The 10,746-nt window shown below is 45.0% G+C and overlaps 1 protein-coding gene across 1 annotated transcript; it reads left to right on the top strand.

Annotated features, from left to right (window-relative positions):
* Positions 1-7,519: 7,519 nt before the first annotated feature.
* On the top strand, positions 7,520-10,372 carry RPL37A (ribosomal protein L37a). Its single transcript, XM_039233078.1, has 4 exons — positions 7,520-7,588; positions 7,966-8,094; positions 8,610-8,692; positions 10,246-10,372. Exons 1-4 carry the CDS (start codon positions 7,586-7,588, stop codon positions 10,307-10,309), a joined length of 279 nt encoding a protein of 92 aa, XP_039089009.1. The 5' UTR covers positions 7,520-7,585; the 3' UTR covers positions 10,310-10,372.
* Positions 10,373-10,746: the final 374 nt, after the last annotated feature.

Below are 10,746 nucleotides of genomic sequence, written 5' to 3'. Positions count from 1 at the left end.
CACTGTTTACTAGGTGCCAGGCACTGGGCCGAGCACTTTACACGTACTGACACAGTGAACCCCGTCTTGGAGGAAGGTAGTTATGTTTTCATTGTGCAGAGGCAGGAACCTAGCCAAGGGAGTCCCAGCTACGGAGTGGCAGGGCAGGACCTCCAGCCATGCCACCCCCTCCAGAGCCCACCCTAGGGCAGGTGCATGGTTCCTACGGCCTGGGGCTCAGTGCTGCTCTGGCGCGTCTGTGAGCAGTTTACTGTGTGGCTCCCTTCCTAAAGGGGCTCAGCCCTGGCCGTGAACTTGAGCTGCCCTCTCTTTTTTTTTTTTTTTTTAAATGTTTTATTTATTTCTAGCAGAGAGAGAGAGGNTTTATTTCTAGGAGAGAGAGAGAGAGAGAGACAGCATGAGCAGGGGAGGGTCAGAGAGAGAGGGAGTCACAGACTCTGAAACAGGCTCCAGGCTCTGAGCTGGCAGTCAGCACAGAGCCCGACGCGGGGCTCGAACCCACGAACCGTGAGATCGTGACCTAAGTGAAAGTCGGACGCTTAACTGACTAAGCCACCCAGGCACCCCTGAGCTGCCCTCTCTGAAGGCTCCCAGCTAACTCTGCGCTAACTAGAACAAGAACCTGGAACGCAACACTTTCTTGGGCCTTTCAGTCCCCTTTCCTGAGCTTCTAGACAGCTCCAGTTGAGAGATGGATCTCTGAGAGCCACCCAAGCCTCTTCCCTGCTGTTCAAGGGGCAGTCAGGCATACTGACATGTCAGTACCATCTGGACTTTGGGGCCATGTCTTGTGTTAAGGCTCTGTCCCCCCAGAAATAGCGGGGCAGTTGCCAACTTTCTGTCTTCCTCGCTTAAACCTGGCATTTGGTTACTGAGCCTCCTATTAATTATTGTGTTGATCTATGGCTGTGAGCTTCTCTGCGGGGTCAGAGCTCCTTAGGAAGTCCAGCCTGGACATCTATGTCTATGGGGCGAGATGTTTCTCCTGTGTTTCTGAGACAGATTGTGGAGATGAGCTGCATTCCGCTGGCTTGTCCTTCCATGAGGAGCTCTGTGGTGGTGCCACATCTCCATAGATAATTAGGCCTTTGCTTTCCTCATTACTCCCTGAAACAAGAATGACCCAGTGTTCTCTAGAGAAAATCCAGAGTCAGAGGCCTGGGAGAGGATACTTGTCTGGGCTCTCATTGAGGCCATCTGAAGTGGTCTTTTACTATCTCACCTCCAGCTCTCCATTTTATTTTTAAATTTTATTAGCTGTACCAGTGACCCACTGGAAGCTTCCAGTGGACAAGTATTGGGTCTGTCTCAAGTTTACTCTTTGTTCCAAACAGCCACTTTAACTATTTGTCTAAGAGTAATTAAGAGCAATGGCTGCTGTGTCATCAAATAAGTTGTGCTAAGTCCCCTCATAGGTGGCTGCATAATCAATCTGCAGTGGACACAGCAATCAGCGTAGATCTGGAAACAGATACAGTTGATCATGCACTGGGTGACCTGCTGGGAGGTGGCCCTGTGGGATGAGAATCTGTATGAAAAGAAATGCTAATATCCTGTACCAACTTTGCTTGTGAGGTTTTGCAGTGATTTTTGCAGTCTTGGTGGCTCATTAATGGAAACGACACAGTCACTTCATTAGGGGGAAATCTGTGGAATGAGTAAAGGCCCAGGAAGCAGAAAGATTTTGGATCACAGATTCTGGGAGAGTTACAGAAAGCATTTCTTCCTCGCCTGCCCCAGAGCCTATCTATAGCCTCTGCTCTCCGTACTTACGTCACATGTCTTGAGAAGCATTAAGGAGCCCTCTTCTGGGAGTCAGTGGAGGTCCCCACATACCCTGCCACCCACCTGCTGCTCACTCGGTCCCCATCAGAATGTCGAGAGAAGTTTGGGTGCAGCTTTCTCACGGGCTCCACTGTAGTGTGGTCAGGTTCTTTTAAAGTCTTAGAGATTAAGGTAGTAGGATCTCATTCCTTCTATAAGGAGTTCCTCCTTACTGTGGCTAGAATGCAATAAGTATGCTTCAGAAATAGAGTGAAAGGTATAAGTGATTTTGAGACACACACACACACATATACATATGTGTATATATACATGTGTATGTATATATATATATATATACACATACACACACATGCAGTGTTGCTTAGAATCACTGACCATTGTTAAATTAACAAATCCCTGTTTTATTCACCTCGTGGCCTGCCACACTTAGTGGCCCTTGAGATGCTGCAAAAGGTTTCAGAGCAATGCCTGCCATTGGGAGGGTTTGCCCTTGGTCCTTACAACTTGGTGTGCATGTTTGAAACCACCATTGCTCTGTAGTCTTAGCAAATATGGCCTGTTGAGCCTCCATCTGAAGCCCCGAGTTAAATCTCAGTTTCAGGTGCTCTGGAGAAAAACTGTCTCTGAGATGCCCCTGAGGCCCTCCATAGCAAATTCTATTGATACCACAAAGCCTGTATATTCTAAGTTACCCCATCCCAAATGCACCTCTAAACCTTGTGGAGAACCATTCAGCCATTAATTTGTGGTTCAGAAAATACACTTAGACTTATTTATGGAGATTGAATGCCTTCAAGTTCAAGGAAGGACTTCCACACTAATTCCTTTTCCTACTTTCCTCACAACTCAGTCCAGACACACCTGCCACCATCCACTGTGTTTTCTGGAAATGCCAGCTGTATTAAGAAAATCTGGGCCCATCTCATCCCACTTCCTGTCCCTGCCACCAGTGGTGCCCTCAGGCCCCCCTACCCACCCTGGAGCGGGCTCCACCTCCCCTCACCAGAGCCATTATTCCCTGAGTGACCTTGGTTAATTTCTGCCTCCCGGGCTGGCTGGTGTCAGGAAGACTCCTAGAGGGAGCAAGGGATGCTGTTAGTCTTGATCCATTTATACTTGAATTAGTCAGGTCTTTTCCTTCTTGGCTTCCCATGGGCCTTTTTCTAGGTCAGAGGGACAGCTAAGAAACCCAGCTGGAGGTGCCTTCCCCTCACTGCTGACTCCTGGGTTTCGCCTTGTCTGTGCATTTTTGTCTAATGGAATCCTGATGCTTTCTGAAGCTCTTTTTAGGTGAAATTTAAACTGTAAAAGGGAGGAGCATCAGGGTGACTCAGTCAATTAAGCGTCCTACTCTTGATTTTGACTCAGGTCATGATCTTACGATTCATGAGTTCAAGCCCCACAATGGGCTCTGTGCTGACAGTGCAGAGCCTGTTTGGGATTCTCTCCCTCTCTCTCAAAATAAAAGAAATGAACTTTAAACTGTAAAAGAGATGAAAAGAAGTCCAACTTTATTTCCTACCCTATCCTCTCACTTCTTACCAATGCAGGATTAAAATAGCACAGAAGCTTAAAGAGAATTTGTTGGAGAACTTTCTCATACCTATGTGTTATTTTGGTTTTGTGTTTTCCTGTGAGGTCCCAGTGAAGGGAATGGATTCCTAATCACAGGAGAAAACACTGAGAAGCCTGTGAGTCACAGTAGTTGGGATATTATGACAGCCAACAGTTACCTGGTTTTACAACACCCTCTGCTCCCACATTCCCCCCACCAACCCATTCCTGTGATTTATTGAGTGCCAGCCACTCTTCCTCTTTGTCCTTAACCCCCCTTTTTGGGGTGAAATATCATACACAAAAGAGTTCGTAAAACAAATTTACAGCTTAACAAAATATTACGAAATAAACACTCATATAACCATAACCCCAAGGTTACGAATACAAAACGTTCTAGAAGTTTTATTGTTTTGCTCTTAATGCTTAGATCTACAATCCAATTGCAGTTTATTTTTGTACGGGGAGTGAGACAAGGTCAGGGTTAATTTTTTTCCATATGAATATGCAGTTTCTTAGCATCACTTATTCTCTTTTAAGTTTATTTATGTATTTAGAGGCAGAGAACACAAGAGAAGGGCAGAGGCAGAGAGAGAGGGAGAGACCATCCCACGCAGGCTCCGCACTGTGAGCCCTGATGTGGTGCTCAAACTCATGAACCATGAAGATCATGACCCAAGCTGAAACCAAGAGTCTGATGCTTAACCAACTGAGCCAGTCAGACACCCCTCAAAATCACGTGTTGAAAAGACTGTCCATTCAGTGTCTGCAGTGCCTTTTTTCTGTTATAAATTTGATGTAAAAATGAACTAATCTAAAAATATATAAGTAAAAAAACGAAAGCCCTCCATTCTCATTTCTTCCATTCCTAGCGCTACTTCTTATAGGTAGAAACTAATATAAACAACTTGAGATGGAGCCTTTGATAATTTACTCCCTATGCATATAAATATATAAATATATAAATATACATGGAATTGTTCTCATAAAAATTTTATCAAACTTTTCATACTAAAAATGGCCCATTTCACGTAATATATTTGGCCATTGTTTTATATTGATTGATCTAATCTCTTTCACGAGTTGCCAAGTAACTCCCATCCTGATGGATGCATTAGCTGTGTCAATGCTCTGTGAAATGTCCATTAAAAACAAAAAGCAAACAACCAGGGGCGTCTGGCTGGCTGGGTCGTTGGAGCATGCAACTCTTGATCTTAAGGTTGTGAGTTTAAGCCCCATACTGAGTATAGAGATTAAAAATTAAAACAAAAAAGGGGCGCCTGGGTGGCTTAGTCGGTTGAGCGTCCGACTTTCGCTTGGGTCATGATCTCACAGTTCGTGGGTTCGGGCCCCGCATCGGGCTCTGTGCTGACTGCCAGCTCAGAGCCTGGAGCCTGTTTCAGTCTGTGACTCCCTCTCTCTCTGACCCTCCCCTGCTCACGCTGTCTCTCTCTCTCCTAGAAATAAATAAAAATATTAAAAAAAAAAATTAAAACAAAAAAAATTAAAAAAAGAAAACAACTAGAATGACAAATTTAAAGTAAATTTGTGGAGAGAAGGGAGGAGGGAATGAATCCACAAGCTGAATCCATTTTGGACACCTGTTCTTTCTAGGCCATTAGGACTTGACCTTGGCAGGGCTCACTTCCCCTTGCTGAATCGACTGTCCCATGTGGAGGATGATCCACAGGGCTCTTGTCTGTGGCCACCAGGCACTTCAGTGAAGGGCAAGCAAGAGCTCTTTAGGTGCAAAGTGAAGGAACAGCGTGGAGCCTAGGACTCCAGAATAAACCCTTTTGGTCTCCAGCATGAGATAAACTGGGGAAGATGCTTGCACCTGAGATTTCTTTCAAGAATTAAATGTTCCATATGCCCCAAAGAGACCTGGTTGGCTCAACACCTAAAAGAACTCTCCTCTAGGGCAAATTTTAACTTCCTTTTCTAAAGGTGAAAGTGAATTTTGATTGCTCCTGAGGAGTTGGGGTGACTCAGCAGAGATTTTTACTGAGATGTTTATGGTACATACTACGGTTAATCTCTACACCTGATGGTCGTCTGATGGGGATGGAGATTTATTAGCCCACAGAAAAGACAAATTGAGACTTTGTGCACAGTTCTCTGAAGCCACATAGAGCTGATTTCACGAGAGTGCTATTTGTACATCCTCAAGCTTGCTATTTAAAGAGAATTGTTCAGTTTTAACAAAATTGCTCTGAGCATGAACAATTTCCTCCTATTACGGAGTGTTTCATTTTCAGCCACTCTATTGCATTCTTATTCATGCATTCTGTCTTCTCTTGCTCTCTCTCTCAGACCCCTTGAAGGCCTGAGTCTCGTAGGAGGCTACACAGGGGATGGAGTGGGAGATGGTCAGTTTGCTAAATGATGATCTGAATTAAGCTGTTGAGCCAGCCCAAGAGGGCTCACCTCAGTGTGGGCCACCCCCGGACAAGGCTGGCCCTGCTTATACATTCACCCAAGGCCAGCCTGCAGGCACAGACAGGAACAGAAGGCCCACAGGAGTGTTTGTTTCTCAGTCTTTCTTCCACCAGTCCCATTTGTTTGCACCACTAGGAATATATTTTTGCTTTAATTTATAGTGAAGCAGGGCATAGTTTTGGTGGAGAGGTTTCCAGAAATCATACCCCAAATTCAGTGCATTTCTCTCCTGAGGGAGGAGAGACTTGTTCCCTCAGCCCCTTGCGATTCTTCCACCTAAAAGGGGCAGAGGTACATGGAGCCTGTGGTGGAGCTGGGAGATTCTGAGCACATCCTATTCCCCAGTGGGCCTCAGGCAGCAGTAGCCATGACTACAATAGTTTCATCGTACCCAAGCTAAAAAAAAAAAAAAAAAAAAATTAAGGAAAAAAGAGATGTGCATATTTTTAAGGGAAAGTAGAAAACAGATCTATTGTTGACCCCTGAACAAAAAATAGGATTGAAAAAGCAGCCAGGGAAACAGCTTGAAGCTTATGATATTGTAGACAGAACACTGATCTGGAAGTCATTTATTGGGCAAGTCATTTGATCTCTCTGGGCCTCAGTGTCCCCTTTGGAGATCATCTGGTCCAGCCCCTCATTGTGGAGAGGGTCACTGCTGAGAGGCAGGGAGGGGGTTCTCCAGGCCATGTAGGGACCGTGGCTAACCAAAAGTGTCATTCCACAAGGTAGTCGCAGAGCCTGGCCTGGACCAAGGCCCAGAGACCTGATTCCAAGTTAAGTACATCTTCTGTTATGATTTTTCAGTGTGCTAAATATCATGAGTTAGAGTGATACATGCTAATAATGAAGAGAGCTGACTGTTGGGTCAGAAAGACCTGGATTTGAGTTCTAGTTTCACTACCTATTGCTATGTGGCCTTGGGCAAGTTACTTAACTTCTCTGAATCTTAGTTTCTTCACCTGGAATAATAATAGTAGTTATAACTGTATAGTGTTTGGTATGTTCTAGACACTGTGGCAAACACTTTCCATGCATTTAATTCATTGACTCTTTACAACTTCATAAGGCAGGTATAATTATCCAGATGGTACAGTTGAAGAAGCTGATGAAGAAAAAGCAAAATAATTTGTCAGAGATCCCATAAGGGTTAAGTAGCTGAGTCCTGCTTTGAACCCAGACCGATGTCCATTACACAAGACAGCCTTTCTTTATCCTAATAATGCAGAGAGCGATTGTTCTGATTTCAAAGGATCATAGTAAAAACCTCCTTCAGAGCTATCGTCAGTTTGTAATGTTGGAACTGGTGAATGTGGTCCTATGACCCTCTCCTGGTTGGGCTGAAATTACGAGAGTGGAGCCTTGGTGGTTATTCCCCCTTAGGCCAGCCACCTGCACGGGGCCCACGATTTTTTGAAGGTATAACGTAGAAAGCAGTAACACTTGGAATCATAAGCTTTAAGCACTTCTACAAGCCACGTGCGCAGCCAGTCACTTAAAATCGGAAGCTTCCCTTGTCCGTACAATGGAGGCAATCGTACCTGCCTTGCAGGATTTTGGGACATACGTGTAAGACAATGTGGATGTGCGAAGGTGCTCCGTTGCTACAATCTTGTGAATCAGGGCAACCCTAGCGGCGAGAAGTCTTGCCACACTTTCCAGGAGGCCTCCGGGGCGAGGAAACCTCCGGAGCATAGAGTTCATTTCCTAGCTGGGCCTCCCCTTCGCCACTTCCGCCTGTTCGCCTAAAACCGCGCTTGCGCAGTGTGTCTCTTCCTCTCTGGGCTCGGACCTGAGTTGTGGCGACATGGTGAGTGTTGGTGGCGGTGAGGCCTGGAGCTCTATCCACCCGCATCGGACCTTTTCTTAGTTTATTCACCCTAGCTCGGCCTCAGCTCACCCGTCTTGCCCCGCGCCGTTCTCGGCCTCCGTGCACTCGCCGCCCCCCCGGGACGCAGACTAGGGCGGAGGGGCGGGGGCGGCTGGGTAGCGCCTGGCCCAGCCAGGCCGGGTTAACAGGGTGCCGTCAGAGCCCCGGGCCCGCTCTGGGCTCTGATTTTGCAGGGATGGAATGAGGGGGAGCTGAGTCACAGTCCGGGCTGGATGATTGGAGGAAAGGGGGTTGGCGGCGGCCAGGTCGCCGTCGCGGGGGCCTCATATAGCTGATTTTTCTAATTGTCTTAACAGGCTAAACGCACCAAGAAGGTCGGAATTGTCGGTAAATACGGGACCCGTTATGGTGCCTCCCTCAGGAAAATGGTGAAGAAGATTGAAATAAGCCAGCACGCCAAGTACACTTGCTCCTTCTGTGGCAAAGTAAGACGGCCTCTGGTGGGGGGAGGTAGGGGAAGGCTTTCTTCCGAAGTGAGCCTTCTTGTGAAGGGAGTTTGTAAACCGTGTGCCGAGTCTGAGTTGCTGAGCTGTTAGGATTGCATTTACTGACGTTTGATGATCAGTTATGGGACTATAGGGTATTAGTGATACCTCTGGATTTTGTAACATGCTTTTTGAGAACCAAAGGATAAGAAATTTGCCACTGAGTTCCAGCTCACGCTTAACCTGCTTTGTGGGGAATGATTGTGTCCGTTTTGTCCGCTGGGGTAATATTTGTATGCAAAAGTACTGTTTTTGGGGGAAGGCAGAGGGAGTCTCACATCCTGGTGACACAGCACCATGAGGAATGCAGATTTTGCATTAGAGAACTTCAGGGTTTTGGAAACACAGAACCTAAAACGCACCAGCTTTGGTTTTCTAGTGTAATTCAGACCCCTGGATGTTTGTGTGACGGAAGACTTTTCATTGGTTCACGGGGAAAATGGATTCTCTTACAGACCAAGATGAAGAGGCGAGCTGTGGGCATCTGGCATTGTGGTTCCTGCATGAAAACCGTAGCTGGGGGTGCCTGGACCTACAAGTGAGTCCATTTCTTGTTGGCATTTATTGGCAAGTGTGTGGATCATGTCAGAATTCCAGGTTTGACACTGAGTGTGCTGGTTTTAACTCTTACGAGACCAAGAAAGTAAGCATGTTTTTGTGTTTTTTCACAACTCTTTGAGAGTTGTGGTTTGTGTTCAGTTATTTAAGGCATAGAAACAAAACTACTGAAGTAAAGTCAGACGTACTTTAGAATTGTTTGGGGTCATAAGGGTCCTCGCTGAGCATTAGGATACTGTAAGTCCATTAGCGAGTCCGGATGCATAGTGAGCCTGGACTTGTAGTGCAAGCTGTCACTTAGCTTGTTGCTGTATCTGGAATCATGAGACCACCTGCACCGCGACAGCTTTGTGACCCTGACAAGTGCCTGGGGGGTGATACTGCTGAGATCAACCTATCTGTGCTGGTTATTGGTTGAGTGGACCCTTGAGTTAATCTATTTCTGGAAATTAAAGCCGCCCTTGAAGGCCTCTCATTGTGGAATTCATTGCTGACATTGAAGGCTGAGGTGTTCTTCCTTTAGCTAGTACCTAGGTATTGCTGTCCAATACACTAGCCTCCCACATACAGTATGATCAGGCCAGTGTGGTTGAAGGATTGAAATTTTTTTAAGTTTTAATGTTTATTTCTCAGAGCAGATGGAGGAGGGACAGAGAGAGGAGATACCAAATCTGAAGCAGGTTTCAGGCTCTGAGCTGTCAGCACAGAGCCTGACACAGGGCTCAAACCCACAACTGCGATTTCGTGACCTGAGCTGAAGCAGATGCTCAACCAGCCAAGCCACCCAGGCACCTTGAAGAATTGAATTTTTAATTTTAGTTGATTTAAAACAGTAGTGTGTGGGTGCATAGGTAGCCTAGTCATTTAAGCTTCTCTTGATTTCAGCTCAGGTCTTGATTTCAGGATTGTGAGTTGAAGCCCTGCGGTGGACATGAAGCAAAAATTGCACTAGTGTAAAATACTGAAGAGTATTGAAATGATAGTTTTTATATATGTGTCTTATGGGGGTTTGTGAGGGCAAAAAGGAAAGTGGAGACTAGGGTGCTTTCTTAGTTGTGATGATAAAAAATGAACTAGTGTTCCTGTGCCCACCGTATGTGATGGTTATGGGTTTTCCAGATAAAGTTCCTGACTCTTTAAGTCTAACTTTTGTAGTCATTTTCATAGCTGCCTTTCCAAAATAAACTTGCCTGTTCTGCCTATTTCGACATTGTTTTCTTGATATCTCTAATGTATTCTACCGTCTTACAGTTTATTAGTTTCTTCTGACATTCTGCCTATTCGCTTTTAATGAGTTTAGGTCAGCCTCTTGCAACCATTCATTCCTCCCTGTTCATTTTTTTATGCTCCTTGAGAAATCAGATGCATGAGATTGCCCATGTAATTCTGCAAGTGCGTGAAGATAGGATTCTCGTTGTTCAAGGATGCCATTATCATCAAGATTGTATTGTTAAAAAGCAGGACTTACTCATTGCCATTTCACATGTTAGCATAGCTAACTGTGTTGGAACCAATTTCTGTTTTTCTTTCCAGCACCACTTCCGCTGTCACAGTAAAGTCGGCCATCAGAAGACTGAAGGAGTTGAAAGACCAGTAGAAGCTTCACCATTTGAAACATTGCTAGCCTATAATAAATGGGTTAATTTATATAACAAAATTACTTTGGCTTGTTAAATTTATTAATTAGATATTTTGATTAGTGTTGCATTAATTTTGCTTTCTCAAAAGACTTGGAAATTAAAAATCCTTCTAATTGTTTTGGAAAAGGGTGCTGAGGTGGGTTATCCCAATAACTGCATTTTTTTTTTCCTATGGTTAAGTGATAAAGGACAAAAATATAAACCTAGAGATTAGGTATGCAACTTCTCTTTCTACACATGTGTGTTCTTGCAGTTCAACTTCTTTGAGGTACATTAGTTCAAATTACGCAGACTTTTGTTTTTAGATCAGGTTTTTTTTCATGTTTCAAAAGGTAAGATGGCGTATACTGCCTCCTAACTTTTGGGTGTTCTGTCTTACCACACGATGTATCAG

This window comes from Hyaena hyaena, unplaced genomic scaffold, assembly GCF_003009895.1.
Source record: "Hyaena hyaena isolate Hyena2069 unplaced genomic scaffold, ASM300989v1 scaffold_71, whole genome shotgun sequence".
In the NCBI taxonomy this organism is placed as follows: domain Eukaryota; kingdom Metazoa; phylum Chordata; class Mammalia; order Carnivora; family Hyaenidae; genus Hyaena; species Hyaena hyaena.
This window is presented reverse-complemented; position numbering and strand designations above follow the sequence as displayed.